At 53.5% G+C, this 14,684-nt stretch overlaps 5 protein-coding genes across 5 annotated transcripts; 4 read left to right on the top strand and 1 right to left on the bottom strand.

Moving 5' to 3' along the window:
• Positions 1-120: 120 nt before the first annotated feature.
• Positions 121-5,235, bottom strand: SMAC4_00939 (uncharacterized protein; the record flags this gene model as incomplete). Its single annotated transcript, XM_066089517.1, has 3 exons — positions 4,490-5,235; positions 1,549-4,421; positions 121-1,484 (listed from the first exon to the last, which is right to left on the bottom strand). Exons 1-3 carry the CDS (start codon positions 4,807-4,809, stop codon positions 121-123), a joined length of 4,557 nt encoding a protein of 1,518 aa, XP_065946558.1. The 5' UTR covers positions 4,810-5,235.
• Positions 5,236-5,715: 480 nt separating this feature from the next.
• Positions 5,716-7,329, top strand: SMAC4_00938 (uncharacterized protein). The gene is made up of 4 exons (XM_003350001.2): positions 5,716-6,055; positions 6,125-6,495; positions 6,575-6,811; positions 6,878-7,329. Exons 1-4 carry the CDS (start codon positions 5,978-5,980, stop codon positions 7,122-7,124), a joined length of 933 nt encoding a protein of 310 aa, XP_003350049.1. The 5' UTR covers positions 5,716-5,977; the 3' UTR covers positions 7,125-7,329.
• Positions 7,330-7,513: 184 nt separating this feature from the next.
• SMAC4_00937 (uncharacterized protein) lies at positions 7,514-8,675 on the top strand. Its single transcript, XM_003350000.2, has 2 exons — positions 7,514-7,920; positions 8,009-8,675. Exons 1-2 carry the CDS (start codon positions 7,664-7,666, stop codon positions 8,304-8,306), a joined length of 555 nt encoding a protein of 184 aa, XP_003350048.1. The 5' UTR covers positions 7,514-7,663; the 3' UTR covers positions 8,307-8,675.
• Positions 8,676-8,724: 49 nt separating this feature from the next.
• Positions 8,725-10,641, top strand: SMAC4_00936 (uncharacterized protein). The gene is made up of 3 exons (XM_003349999.2): positions 8,725-9,103; positions 9,182-9,479; positions 9,544-10,641. The coding sequence occupies exons 1-3, from the start codon at positions 8,894-8,896 to the stop codon at positions 10,308-10,310; spliced, it is 1,275 nt and encodes a 424-aa protein (XP_003350047.1). The 5' UTR covers positions 8,725-8,893; the 3' UTR covers positions 10,311-10,641.
• Positions 10,642-11,081: 440 nt separating this feature from the next.
• Positions 11,082-14,236, top strand: SMAC4_00935 (uncharacterized protein; the record flags this gene model as incomplete). The annotated part of the gene is made up of 1 exon (XM_003349998.2): positions 11,082-14,236. The coding sequence occupies exon 1, from the start codon at positions 11,111-11,113 to the stop codon at positions 14,234-14,236; it is 3,126 nt and encodes a 1,041-aa protein (XP_003350046.1). The 5' UTR covers positions 11,082-11,110.
• Positions 14,237-14,684: the final 448 nt, after the last annotated feature.

Genomic DNA, 14,684 nt, shown 5'->3' with positions numbered 1-14,684 from the left:
TACTCGTGAAACATGATGCATAATGATAAAAGCTCAATGCAGTTGCCATCTTCTACTCCTCTTCACCTGCTTTTCACTCCTGTAAGCCAGCCATCGCAACGCAACCAGAAGATGCCAGCACTATATACTCGCACGCCTGGGCGCCATGGTTCTCCTCAACGCTTTCTTTGCCTCCGTCTCCTCTGCCAGTGGCAACACACCCTGCTCCCTCAACTTCTGGAGGAACTCCTGGCCATATCTGTACCCGACCCCATAGATCTCGTCAAATTTGCCAAAGTCCAGCGTTCCATAGTCATCAATCGGAGGGCGCATGTAAATGCATCCAGGCATTGTCTTTGCCCTTTCCAGCTCACCGACACTCGACACGTACGCAAGACGGGCTTGGATTTCTGCCAGCGTGGGCGGATTGGGTACCGACGAAAATGGATTCCAGCGGTTGAAGAATGCCCATACACCAGACAGTGAGTCGCCAAAGGCCTGCGGTGTGTTGTCATCGAGCGAGCCGACGTCAACAGCGAAGATGACATCTGAGCCGAGAGATTTCATGCGAGATACCGTCAGATTGTCGATGTAGCCACCGTCCAAAAGCATGCTGCCTTCGTCGCACAGAGGTGGGAGTAAGCCCGCCAGGGACATGGACGCTCTGATGTAGCGCCATGCGTAACCACTGGTGTGGAACTCGACTCGGCTCTTGCTGATGTTCGTGGTGTTGCAGTAGTATTCCAGCCAGAAATCTTCAATCTGCGTCTTTCCAAAGGTCTTGAAAATGCCACGGTTGAACTCGTGGCCGGTTGTGTAGGAGGCGGACGGATAGGTTAGGTCAAAGGCGAACCTCCACATGCTTGCCATACGCCCAGCGAACTTCTTGGCCAGACCGAAAATGGGAACCACATCCGCATATCTGGCGTATAATCCGCCGACGAAGGCTCCGATTGATGTTCCTCCGACCATATCAATGGGGATTCCGGCCTCTTCCATCGCTCTGATGATGCCGATGTGCGCAATGCCCCTGGCGCCACCACCACCCAGGACGAGACCCACAGACTTGCCGCACAACCGCCTCGCCAACCGATGGAAGTCTCCCTTGAACGGAGCATCGGGGGAGTAGAAGGGAACGTGGCGAACTTTTCGGGAGGTGTACTTTTGGATCTCTGCCTGCAGGATCTGAACCCGCTGCTTGAGGCTTGGCCCGAATCGTTTCGTGGGCTGATGGATAGGCACCGTGTTGGGGGTATATGCCATCTGAACATGGAAGTGGCCTCCGTTAATCCACATCCGGTTCTTCAGCCATTGCCTCGTCAAACCAGGGTTGGAGTAACGCTCTTGGTGAACCAGGACAAGAATCTTGCGGGCCGTCGATTTCATTCCAAGCATGAAGCGCTCATACTCTCCGATCTCAGGGGAGCTGTCCGCAAGGCCGACAAATAACAAGCAATCAGCTTGCGTGATGCATGTTTGGGTCCATGGCGTGTTGACGTTCGTGTCTGTTATGGGTTAGCTTTGTTTAGAGATGGTTATGGCAAGCCGAAACGACCAAGTTGTACTTACCAGCTACGTAGACAACCAGTCCATATTTCTCTTCGAGATCGGCGAGGTACTGCGACAGCTTGAGCTTTCCCATCTTGTTGAATGCGTGTTTTCCGAGGTGGTTTAGAATCGCTGCTTGGTTCAAACAAGTCGCCCCATTAGGAAGTCCAACTTGTGATAAGGCGCTCATTAACCTATTGCCAAACTCGACCACAGGAACACCCGCGGTGACAGGTAAGATTGCCACAGTCCTCAAATTTAAGGTTGATGAGCTCTTGTAGCTTCGAACCGCATTGTCTTTGAGTCCCATACGCGAAGGATCGTCGATAAAGGCCCTCATTCGAGCTGCGATAATCTTGGAGATCTTGATAGTGATGTTGGGATGCTCTTGGGCCAAGCTGTTAAACAGTGTCCGAGGGAACTTCACCAGTTCAGTTTCGCGGATCGCATGTAGAGTTCCGGTACGTGAGGATTCGGTCAGCACTTCCAGTTCTCCGATACTCTCTCCCTGACCGAATTCAGCTTTGACGTTCATTCCACCCTCTTTCTGATCTTCGACCAGTCTCAATCGGCCATTCAGAACAAGATAGATAGCTTCGCTCTCATCACCTTCACGGAACAAAACCTGACCGGAGTTTACCTGCACCCACTCAAGAGCAAAGTCAATGTGCAGAAGCAGGCGCGGCAGCAACTCGGTAAGCCGCTTGGCCATGGTAAGAAGAACGATGGGATAGCGGTCAACAATCCTCTCTATGGACGCGAGTGGGAGAAAACCGACACAGACATCCGTTCTCGCAACAACATCGATAAACGATCTGTAGGAGGAAATGGTGCCGACATAACCAGCAAGTCCACCCGGCTTGATCAGAGCCACGCTTCTTCGACCCTGTTTGCCCTTTTTCTGCTCAGCACCAAAGTTGTTGTTCATGTTCGGCTCTGGAAAGGGCGACGAGTTGGCTCCAAACGCGTCAGCACCAGTTGTTGAACCGTGGCCATGGTCTACCTTGGCTGATGATTGGAGGAGGTCGTGTGATGAATCGTCGCCCGGGACGCAAATGTCGAGGAAACCATCAATAACATAATAGAGACCGGGATTCCTCTCGCCTTGCTCCACCAAGACAGAGCCCTTGGGAAAGAAGACGATCTCAACCTCGTCCTTCATGTCGTGTGCTAATAGTTGGGGATTGGGAACTGGCGACGATGAGTTAAATCCACCTGAGGTGACTGACTCCGTGTCGTTGTCAAATGGGTCGAAAGCATCCATGAAGCCAAATGCAGTATGGCCCCGGCCAGCCCTCGAATGTCGCTGATCCATAGGAGCGAATCTGGGGGAAGCTTGCGTGGAATCTGGATTGACACTGCCGTTACCGGTCAGGCCAATGGCCCTGAACATGCATTCAAGCACCGACTCTCTGAACAGATCGTCTTCATCAAGGGCCTCTCTTGTGTCAAGCGAGACATGTGCGTTGCGGGGAGTAGAGAAGGGACTGAGATTTCGCTGTGGCCGGGGAGATGTGGCGTCTCGCGCCATATCAAGCTGCGACGCCGTTCCAGACTTCATTTGTTGCGTATTTAAAAGCAAATCGCCGGCGCTAGACATGTCGGGTGAAAGCCGTTCTCGTCGTGCCCCGAATGCAGGGGTCCCGGTGACGACGCTCTGCCGCCTTTTTGAATATGCCTGCAGAGCTACTTCTTTCCTAAGCGAAGCAGCCGAACGGCGTCGGCGGGTAGCATGTGCATTGTGAAGAGCAATGCCCTTTTCAACCTCTTTCTCCCCAATTCTTTCTCTTTCCCGCTTGAACTTTTCCTTGAGTCTGTCCAAAGCGTCTCCTCGGAGATGATTGGGGAGCTGCCGAACTGTATATTTCAACATGCTGCGCTCCATCTGCAAGACTTCGCCGCTCAAACCGAGATAGTTGTAAGCAGTCGCAAGTGTAACTCTCTGGAACCTCGAAAGGATGACATGAACGATGTGGGCAGTCGCCTTGGGATATATCTTGATCAGACGTCTGAAGGCACTGGCGGGGATGATGGCTATGGTGGTGTCCACTGTCGCTCTCGCAATAATATCCGGGTGGGCTGAGGTGGTATTGAGTCTTTTCGGTACTGGCCGACGGGGTATAGCAGGACGAGTGTTCGCGAGAGAAAGTGGTGGTATCCTCGAAGTGTTCTGAGCTAGGGGAGACGATGTTAGAGACTCAGCCGAGGCCAAACCAAATTGCAGTTCGTGGTTGTCGGAAAATGGGGTACCTGGGATGGACGGGAGCGTATCGTTCGACTGCTGGAAGTTGGCGTTCCTAGGGTAGCCAGGCATAGCAGTTCCAGCAGCGGAAGGCGTTGGGCCGGGGCCGTCGTCATCGTCGTCGTCCGTGTCGTTCATTTGGATGTCTTCGGTAAAGAGTGACATGATAGAGAACAGTGATGACATGGGGGCCCCATTTCGCACTTCGGTCAGAAGCTGGTAACGCTGGCGACTCTGAGCAAAGCCCTCCTCATCGTCGCTACTTGTCTCGAACGAAGGGCCACTGGCTGAGTATCGACCATCTCTGGCGGATTTGACAAAGATCTCCACCATACCATCGACCACAAGACAGAATCCTTGCTCTTCTTCGAGGTTGAGGGTTTCGCCAGCGATCAGCTTCCTCGTCTGCATGCTGCGGGTCAGTTCGTGAAAAACCGGCCTTTCCAGATAACCGAATATCTTGATGGCGCTGAGGAACTCGTCAAAGTAGCTGGCTAGCCCGGACTTTACCCCTTCCTCCTGTGTTTCGGGGAACAGGTCAACGGCTGGCTCCTTGCGCTGGGGCTCAGGAGGAAGCCGCGAGTACATGTTCAAGTAGCGATACCTGACCAGCCAAGTGACTCCTCCCATCATGAACAGCATTATAAACACACTAAACATTCGGTTAGATCCACCAGCCTCAAGTACGTGTCTACAATATCCGGCTGGCGGATGACTTACAGCGTAGTAGCGTTCATGGTTACGGTCAGACTAGTCGAAAAGATGTTGAACAAGAAGGTGGGTGTAGAGATGGTGGCCAGCTTGAGGACAAAGTATAGCACACTCGAGATGAGGTGCAAGAGCCAGAGGATGATGGTGAACCATGATGCTGAGGTGTGCTCGGGAACCACATCGTTAGCCTTGATGACCGCATCGCTGGCGAGAGCGACAACAGACGAGAGGGCTTCTGTAGGATCGGCGAGGATTGCGGTCGCATTCATAGAGGTCGTGTCGGAAAGCACCGAGCTCACGGCAATGCTCAAGTTGCTAAGAGACTCCATTTTCAGAAGCCCGAAGCATCGAGCAAGCCAAGAGTTACCGGGCCGGTGGTGTCGGTTATATTTGGGAAAGAAGAACGGGCGGGTCGGAATCGAATTCGGCTGTGTCGTCTTCGTCGCGCGAAGCGTGGTAGGTATCGCAATGTTGTCGCGTCGTCGTCGTGGAAATAGTGGAGGATGGTGTTGTCGATCAAGGTGAACCCCGAGGTACACGTTTCGCAAGCTGAACAAGGTGTGTTGTCCCGTCCCCGATGCCTGTTGTCGATACCCAACTCTTACTACCTTGTCTGCGGTATCGTCGCTCGGTTCTTTGTCATATCGTTTTAAGTGTTGTCACCCGGGACGGAGACCGTCGAGAAAAGGGAAATGGGTGAGATTCTCCAGAAAAGACATCGGGCGTAGGATGCCGGCAGCTGATCGGCCCTCGGGACTTCTTATGTGAAAGTTCAAATCTCCAAGTCCCGTTGTTGGTTAACAAGCATGGTTCAGTGGTCGAAGCTCCCTAGCTCGACGATGTCCAAGGAAGATTCCAGGCTTGTCAGTGATTGACCCCACTGTCGGTTGACGATTGACGTCGTTGCTCCTGCCTTTTGAGCTGGCCGCTCGGCACAGTGGGGTTCGGAAGGGCGGGTGGGGTGACTGAGAGGTACCTGCCGTGCCACTGTTCCCACTGTGCGCTTCCTCATCCCAACTTCCCAACTGAACGAACGGCAAAGAAAGATGGAGCCGCGTCTTGCCGTCACTGTCAGAACGTGAAAGTCACCCCTCACAATCCCACGCACCAGCCACAGCCCACTTTCGTTCACCCCGGTGCCCCGCCACTTTCGCAGTCTGCCTGCACGTAATTTTTGGTTGGTACCCGAAAAATACTGCGGCGCATTTGGCTGACTTCTTGAGTCCTTTGAGCCTTTCTGGACCCTCTTTCGAGAACCCGCCGCCGCAACCAGAAGTGAACTTCCAGAGGACCTTTCCCAGCTGTGGCCACTTGCAGCGAACTCGGTCAATTTTCTTTCTTGGTCATCAACCCCTCCAGACCACCACCACCCTCTCGACTATCTCGCCCATTGTCGCGAACCTCGTCGTCGACATCACCCTGCCCCTTTCAACACCACCAATATCACTACTTATTTCCCCCGCTTGCCCCGCCCGGGAAAAGGCACCAACCGCCAAGATGTCGCTCTCCAACTGCCGTTTCTACGAGGAGAAGTATCCTGAAATCGACTCCTTCGTCATGGTCAACGTTAAGCAAGTACGATACACTGGGGTCCCGGTGGTGCGCATGCGCATGTGAATGCGTCAGAGCTGACCCCCATATTAGATCGCCGATATGGGCGCCTACGTCAAGCTTCTCGAGTACGACAACATCGACGGCATGATCTTGCTCTCTGAGCTTTCCAGAAGACGTATTCGTTCCATCCAGAAGTTGATCCGTGTTGGTCGCAACGAGGTCGTCGTCGTTCTCCGTGTCGACAAGGAGAAGGGTTATATCGATTTGTCCAAGCGCCGTGTCTCCCCCGAGGATATCGTTCGCTGCGAGGAGCGTTACAACAAGAGCAAGATCGTCCACTCGATTATGCGCCACGTCGCCGAGAAGACTTTGATCCCCATCGAGCAGCTTTACGAGACGATAGGATGGCCCCTCAACAAGAAATACGGCCACTCGCTTGATGCTTTCAAGCTTTCGATCACGTATGTCGCCCCGAGGAACAGGCACACAGTGGTGGAATAAATAGTGGTATTGGACAGGATGCTGACATTGGATGTGAAGCAACCCCGACGTCTGGAACGAGATCCAGTTCCCCACCGAGGCTGTCGCCGAGGAGCTCAAGACCTACATCAGCAAGCGTTTGACTCCCCAGCCCACCAAGGTCCGTGCCGATGTTGAGGTTACTTGCTTCGGTTATGAGGGTATCGATGCTATCAAGACCGCTCTCCGCACCGCGGAGGCTCGCAACACCGAGGAGACCCAGGTCAAGTGCAGACTTGTGTCCCCCCCTCTTTATGTGTAAGTCTTTGCAAGAAAGGGTCTTGCAACCCTAAAGAAAGAGTGGCAGCTAATAACGCTACACAGTCTCACCAACACCTGCTTGGACAAGAACGCCGGTATTGCCCGCCTTCAGGAGGCCATCCAAGACATGAAGACCAGCATCGAGGCTGCTGGTGGGCACCTTGTGGTCAAGATGGAGCCCAAGGCCGTCACCGAGTCCGATGATGCTGAGCTCCAGGCTCTCATGGAGAAGCGTGAGCGTGAGAACGCCGAGGTCAGCGGTGACGAGAGCGTCAGCGAGTCCGACGATAATATCCCCGAGACCGTCTAAGGCGCTTCTTTGTTTTGCTGTTACCATTTCTGAACGGAGCTATTTTTGTAAGCTCATTGGGAATACTCGACACTATTTGAGGAAAGGTTTAGGGATGCATGTATACAGTTTTTGCGACACAGGGCTGGCGTCTAGGGGATACAAAAGTCCTTCAGGCGGTAGAGGAATCAACCGAAAGATTGCATCGACCGCATGCTAATGAATGTGAGCGAGGGATGAGGTTTAATGAACAAAGACTTTAATAATGATTGTCCATGTTTTGGATGCACTTGATGTATTAGATGAAATCGCTCGAGAATATGCAGCTACCGGGGCCGATAAGCGATCTTATCATTTCTTATCGCCGCCTGCCCGGACGGGACTCTTTTTGCTGCAATTATTATCGTCTCCATGTTAACGTCACAGGCTCCGTACTACTCACTGAGTCCGTTGAGGCGCACACACTCCCTCAATATCACAGCAGCATTGCAATTCGCAGCGACGAGCTGCAATATTTTGAAAAGTTTCGGTAGCTCGACAACCGTCATAATCGGATAGCGATGGCGGCGCGATGGGGAGCAGGAATTCGAAATGGGTTCCTTGGCCAGTTCTCACACTACCTCATCCGCTACGCAACATGGATCCCTCCATTGGTGGTCTTCAACGGTTGGGTTGCTGAGATCACACAAATCAACGGGCCGTCCATGTATCCTTACTTCAACCCTCGCTACAATGAGTCAACACGCCGGGACATTGTGCTGGTCTCCAAATGGTACCCGGACCGGCACCTCAAGCGCGGCATGATTGTGACCTTTAGGTGAGACCCAAAATCTCATCCTACAGCATCTGGCGCTGCATTCGGGCACCAGTAGGCAGGAAGCTGAAGACTAACTAGAGTAACCCAGAAACCCACTGAACCCAAAGGGAAAGGTCGTAAAAAGAGTAGTCGGAATAGCAGGCGACGTGGTCCGGACAAAGGCACCTTATCCGCATGAATACGTCCAGGTTCCAGAAGGGCACATCTGGGTGGAGGGAGACGGCGACAAGACCAAGGACAGTAACTACTACGGCCCCATATCAGCGTGCCTGGTCACCGGCCGTGTCACACATATCCTGTCGCCGTGGGATCGGTTTGGACGGGTGAAGTGGTGGGAGCATAACCTGCGACCGGGTATCAAGAAGGCGCGCTATGTGCTAGAGTGAGCCATTCTTGAGAAGGTCTGCCGTGTTTGTGTGAATGCCGTCTTACACATGCCCCTTTCTTGGCCGCACACGCAGTTTCCCTGGATTTGACGATGGGGTAAGGTGCTTGTCGTTACCAAAAAAAAGTGGGAAACACAACGGCGGCAAAGGAGCAACGGAGGAAACAGGATCAGTTTGACTGCTAGATCGCAGGGCCTGTGTTTGTTTACTATCTCAGGGGGTGCCGGTTGACTGCTGTACAAGATATGCGAGGGGTCCGACGGGAATGTTACTGTACGTGCGGGTTAAGGAGACGCACGAGCCACATCAACGGCTGCAAGAACCCTGCAACGGTGCGCCCGAAAAAAAGGTTGCGGTGCTTTCGCCGGATAAGCCAGTCTTGGCATTCCCAAAGGCGCAAAGGCGACCTCGAAATTTATCAAGAAACTTGGATCTTCTCGCATCCATATCTCAGCTACCCCATGAAGCTTGCGCGCCATTGCCCGCCGCGGTTCTACAAACGACTTGGGGGTTCGCCATTGAACATCGCTGCCCGCACCTAAGGCGGCGGAACTCCCACGCCCTCCCTTTCTCCTCCCAAAAGGGCGATGGTGCTTGGCTACGATGCAGCCAGTACGCACCCTACAAGTACATCCACAATTGCGCCGTCGTCGTCACCGTCTTCGCTGTCGCCCACGGCCGTCGCCGACCATGGACTTACACATCAACAGGGCTTTGGGACTATCACCGAAAAGGATTCGCCGCGTAACATGACTCCTGACGATGGGGATCTGGAAAGGCGCCCGCCTATTCTGCAAGTATGTCGTACTCTCTTGCGCGCCATCATCATGATCGCCAAACCCTAAACTGTTGCTGACCACCATACACCACGGTAGTGCATGCTTGCAGGCGGCTTAGGAGGGACGAGTGGTGACATGCTCATGCACTCGCTCGACACGGTAAAAACTCGACAACAAGGCGATCCGCACATTCCGCCGAGATATACCTCGCTGGGCTCATCATACTACACAATCTTCCGACAAGAAGGCATCCGACGGGGCCTCTACGGCGGCTGGCTCCCGGCCCTCTTGGGATCCTTTCCCGGAACCGTCTTGTTCTTCGGCACTTACGAATACAGCAAGCGGCACATGCTGGACTATGGCGTCCAGTCCAATCTCGCCTACCTGCTCAGTGGTAAGTCGAAGGGGAAAAGTTGGCAGACGGGAGGATTACGCCTATTGACATGAGTTGCGGTTAGGGTTCCTCGGCGACTTTGCCGCCTCTATCGTCTACGTACCATCGGAAGTTCTCAAGACTCGCCTCCAACTTCAGGGCCGCTATAACAACCCCTACTTCGCCTCTGGATACAACTACAAGGGCATGACCGACGCTGCGAGGACCATTGTTCGCAGAGAGGGATTTTCGGCCCTCTTCCACGGATACAAAGCGACTCTTTACCGCGATATGCCCTTTTCCGCCCTGCAGTTCATGTTCTACGAGCAGGCTCAAAGCTGGGCGCACAACTATATGGGAAGCCGCGACATTGGGTGGCAGCTGGAACTGTTGACGGGTGCTGCGGCAGGAGGTCTTGCTGGTTCTATGACGTGCCCACTCGATGTCGTCAAAACCAGACTTCAGACCCAGGTTGTTCCGGACCCCACAACAACATCGTCGATCGGCTCCGGCTCAGCGACAACACAAGTGTCCACGAAGGACGGAACCGTCAAGTCGTCCGGCACCACGGAGAGCTCCACACAAAAGCTCCAGAAAAGATTAATATCGACATCGTCACCATCAACCCACACGCCGCGACCGGGAGCCGTTACCTTGGACACGTCTTCGGTATTCACGGGGTTGAGGTTGATTTACCAGACAGAAGGCATTGCCGGGTGGTTTAGAGGCGTCGGACCCCGTGCAGTCTGGACCAGCATCCAGAGCGGCTGCATGCTGTTTTTGTACCAGGCGATTCTGCGTCAGTTGGAGACTCATCTGCCCGGAGAACAGGAACGCTCAGAGGTGGCTTAAATGCTGCGTCTCTTTTAGTGCAAGATGAAGCGTTATTGTATACCGATGTCTAGACATGTTGGTTGTATTCTATCCGCGCATGAAGATGGCGGCAAGGGAAAAAGTGTCAAAGAGGCGTTTATGGGACGGACGGATTGATGGATAGAGAAGCACAAAGCATTTGTATGAGTATAAGCGACATAGACATAGACCCGAGCCTTTTTACGTTGGGAACATTGGAAACCTAAGTACTCTACTCAGGTTGCGCGGTGTTTGCGAAGGTTACCCTGTATATATGAAAGACCGATCATGTTGAAATATCAACAGATTGCCCAATCTGAAACAGAGTGATGTCGCATGAGATGCCTAAGGTACCTTATTCTTTTCATCCGTACTCCCGGGGTTCGGATGGAGGCTCTGCGGGCACCGTTGAAATTGAGATGCAATTCCGCCAAGTCCAAGGGAACACCTACGGCATCAAAAGACGTACCAAGATGCTGGACCCACCTGGCTACATAGCGGGGTGCTGCAGTGCAACAGTGCCCACTTCTAGCGGCCCGGGCTCAGGCGTTCGGGTCTCGCTTCCACTTGACCTTCAGTGCTTGTTTCCCGCGGCGCGGCGCGGATCGATTTTTGGAAACATTTTTGAGCTCATCCCACACAAGCTTCGGAGCTCACGACAAGCTTCGGCCGTCGACCGCCTACCTCTCTACCTCTTCACCAGGGCCCTTCCCCGACGGCCACCGCCTACGCGACTCGAACAGGGTTATTTCCGACCATGATTTGACGAGCGAGATGGAACACGGAAACCACATGCGGCCATGTCATCACCACTTCCTGTCCCCTCCAAAGCTGCCTTGACGGCCCTCCGAGGACTTGTCGTGGGAACCTCTTGCACCCTCGCGCTCATTGCCGAAGACCGCCGACGACGAATCAGAAACGCCCTGACCGCAATTGAAAATGGCGAGCGCATCAGGCAAGCCAGGAACTACAACACGGGCGGCGCTGCTCTGGCTGTGGCCCTGGAAGAAGAGTCATTGCTGGATGCGGGCATCTTGCCCTTAGCTCCCGAGCCATACGGTGCGCTGCCCGCCGAGATCATTCGACAATATGACAATGCGAGGGTCGCGGAATTGGAACGAATGCGAAGGGGCGAGGGTGTCAGCGAGTCAGAAACAACGCGGAAAGAGCACGATTCGGGACCGCACCCTTGCGGGCATAACAGCAGAGAAACACCAAGGTCGTTTACACCCAAGAAGCGAACCCTTACAGGGCAGCACCACTTTATGCCACCGGTAGAAGGAACACCTATCACACAAGTTCGGCATTATCACAAATTCTCAAGGAAGGCCGACAGCCAAGGAGGACGAAGTTCGCTCGCCTTTCCCAGCAACGATAATATTGTCGTCATGATTCAGGAAGCTTGCAGGACCAAAGAGCTGGGACAAATGGAAAAGGCCGCATCATTAATCGTGAAAGCGACCAATCAAAATCAAGCTCCGAACAACCTGGACGAAGCCTGGATGGAGGCATCTGCATTACTCTGCCGGACCTACCTGGACATGGAAAGAGCTGAGGATGCCGCAAAGATCCTGTCTACCGTGTTAGCCCGTGCACCGCTCACAGAGGCGCGATACTTCGACTTCCAGCCAGTGCAGCTAATAGAATCACTTCTCGCCAAGGCAACGCAGGCCAAGACGGGGAAAAACATTTGTCCGGCCAAACTCGAAACAGCCATCAGTCTCTTCCTACCAAGGTTCACCGAAAAGCCGGTAGTCCAAAGTGCCGAATTGCTTGCGGTCGGAAGGGCGTTGCTCGACCATGCCTTTGCTGTGGGGAAATCCACGAGGGCCATTGACGTCTACTGGAGGTGTATCTCGGTCTCGGAGAGTCAGTATGACTTCACATCATGGGTTATCACCAAGCTTCACGACACTGGCGATTACAAGGCCGCCATTCGACTGTTCCTCGCCAACTACTGCAAGATGAGCCCAAGCGCGCCATCCATCATTCGCATTGCAGGACCGGTAGTGCAATGTGTTGAGAAGGCCCATAACTACAAACCAAACCAGGTCCTCAAGACCCTGTTGAGCATTGCCTCCGCGAAGAACTGTCATCTCAAAACGGAATGGATCATGAGGCTCCTGACTGCTCACTGGAGACGACATGGCAGCTTTGAAGAATTGGAGGAATTCTTCCAGCAACTCATAGAGTTAGGCTTGAAGGATGTGGTTTACCATCTGGACGGCGTATACCGTGTCATGATCGAGTTGACATTGGAAGCGGGAGAAGACTTCAAGGCGGAGTCGATGTTCGCTCAGGCTTCAATAGAATTACCACAGCTAGCTCACGACGTACGGCTGCTTGGTATCTTTGCACGTTTCAAAGCCAAGCAGCAAGACTGGGAGGGAGTCAGGGAATCATTCGCGGCGATGAAGCTGGATTCCAAGCCAGCGCTTGACGCATGCGGCACCGCATTCGTCCCCGTGGTCAAAACTTACGCAAAAGATCATACGGTCCACGAGACTGATGCCTTTATGAGATCCTATATCACTGACCTAAAGGTGCCTCTCAGCCGGTTCCTTGTTACCCTCATGGCAAAGCAGTATGCCTCCATTCGGGATCTTGAATCCTTCGTTGAGTGGCTTGAATACTGCAGTATCGCAGGATTCCAGGTTGACGCCGCCTTCACAAACGCTGTGCTTGTGAGCTGCCGAAGAAACTGGAATGTCCCATTCCGAGACCTTCGAACCTTGTTCCGCAAGCTCAGGGCATTGAACCCCAACTTTGTCGATAGACACACGGAACGCGTCATGATGGATGCAGCGTTATCATCAGACAACAAGCTCGAAGGAGGATTTGCCCGTGGACGAGTCCTGTCGTTACGCATAGCTCCCAACTTGGGCCCTGTCAAGGGTAAATCTGACACCGAACATGAGGTCACTCTGGCAATGAAGGAGGCACTGAGCTACAGGCATCCAGCCAAAGCACTCAGCATCTACAAGCGAGCTCTTCACCTCGGCATGCCTTTCTCCGAGTGCGCTCTCAAGTTGGCAGTCAATGCACAACTCAAGCTCGAAAACAAGCCCTACAAAAAGACCTACGATCTTGTCCTGAAAGCCCAGGACCAAGGCAACAACGTCGACCCCATCCTCAACTACCTCCTAGGCCTACAACTCGCCGACCTCGCCGCAAAAGGCGGCGAAATCAGAAACATCGTCCAAACAGCCATCGACCGAATCAAGGAAGTGGGCCTCAAAATAGCCGACACCTTCCTGCACCGGGCCGCTTTGATCTGCCTGACATCGGGCCACTTTGAAGGCGCGCACCACTACGCTCTCATGGCCGCCGAGTCCAACAACCACTCAGAGCCCTGCTACAACCTCGACAACTTCCGCATCATGCTCTACTCGTTTGCCGGCCTGCTCAACATCGACGGCATCCGTCAGGTTTTGGCAAGGGCCCTGTCTAGCAACTACAAGGAGCACACGGGCTGCCTCAAGGCGCTCAAGCGGGCGCGTGAGATGGTCATGGAGGCGCGCCTCAATGATGCGAAGACGCAGCAGAGACACGACGCGTACGATATCTTGAGCGAAGGGATAGAAAAGATCGTCCAGTCCCGCCAAAGGTTGCAGAGTCAGCGCGTGAAGCTGGGGGCGGAGTCGGTTAGGATCATGCGACAAGCGGCGCTGGATGCTGGTGTTGCTCCCGTGGACTTTGCCGAGATCCCGTGGCTGAACAGAAGCAAGCCTAGGATCAGGCAAGATGATGATGGGGCGGAGCTGGATTTTGAGGAGGAGTTCCGGAGGCAGCAGCAGGAGCAGGAGGAGGGGGGTATGACTGGTGCCTTTGATGATCTTTTGGTTTTGGATAGTGCGTTTTCTACGGCGGGTGGTAAAATGGCTGGGAATGGCGCGGGATTGCCACAACCTGTGCCGGCGGCGTGAAGGAATGGATGGATCACTTGGGAAAGACTTGGTGAGGCACATACATACATACTTTGCATACACTACCTACGTACATATAGCATGATGGAATAGTTGGACAATGAAACAGTCCTGGTTGATGTTTACATTTGGATGTCTCTGCATACCTTCAGATACTGCTGCTCTCGACAAGTTGTGATGGCACCGCGGAACGTCAATCGACAAGGCACGTCTCTTGTCCTTACATTCTCGTGTAACAACTCGCAAGACGTAATCCGGTTGGACAATTGGATCTGGCTGTTGAGGTTGTTATCATCACGCCGCGTTCAACCATGAATCGACTCACATGTCAATTTGGCGGTCAGGGGCAGAAAGGGGTATCCGCACCATGCTGGTTCGTGCGCTAAGCATTGGCTTAATCTGATTGGCTAGATGTTTACGGTGTTTCCCGCCATGGGACGATTTGTTG

Source organism: Sordaria macrospora, chromosome 3, assembly GCF_033870435.1.
Source record: "Sordaria macrospora chromosome 3, complete sequence".
NCBI lineage: Eukaryota > Fungi > Ascomycota > Sordariomycetes > Sordariales > Sordariaceae > Sordaria > Sordaria macrospora.
The sequence above is the reverse complement of the archived record's forward strand: the minus strand, read 5'-3'. Positions and strand labels throughout refer to the sequence as shown.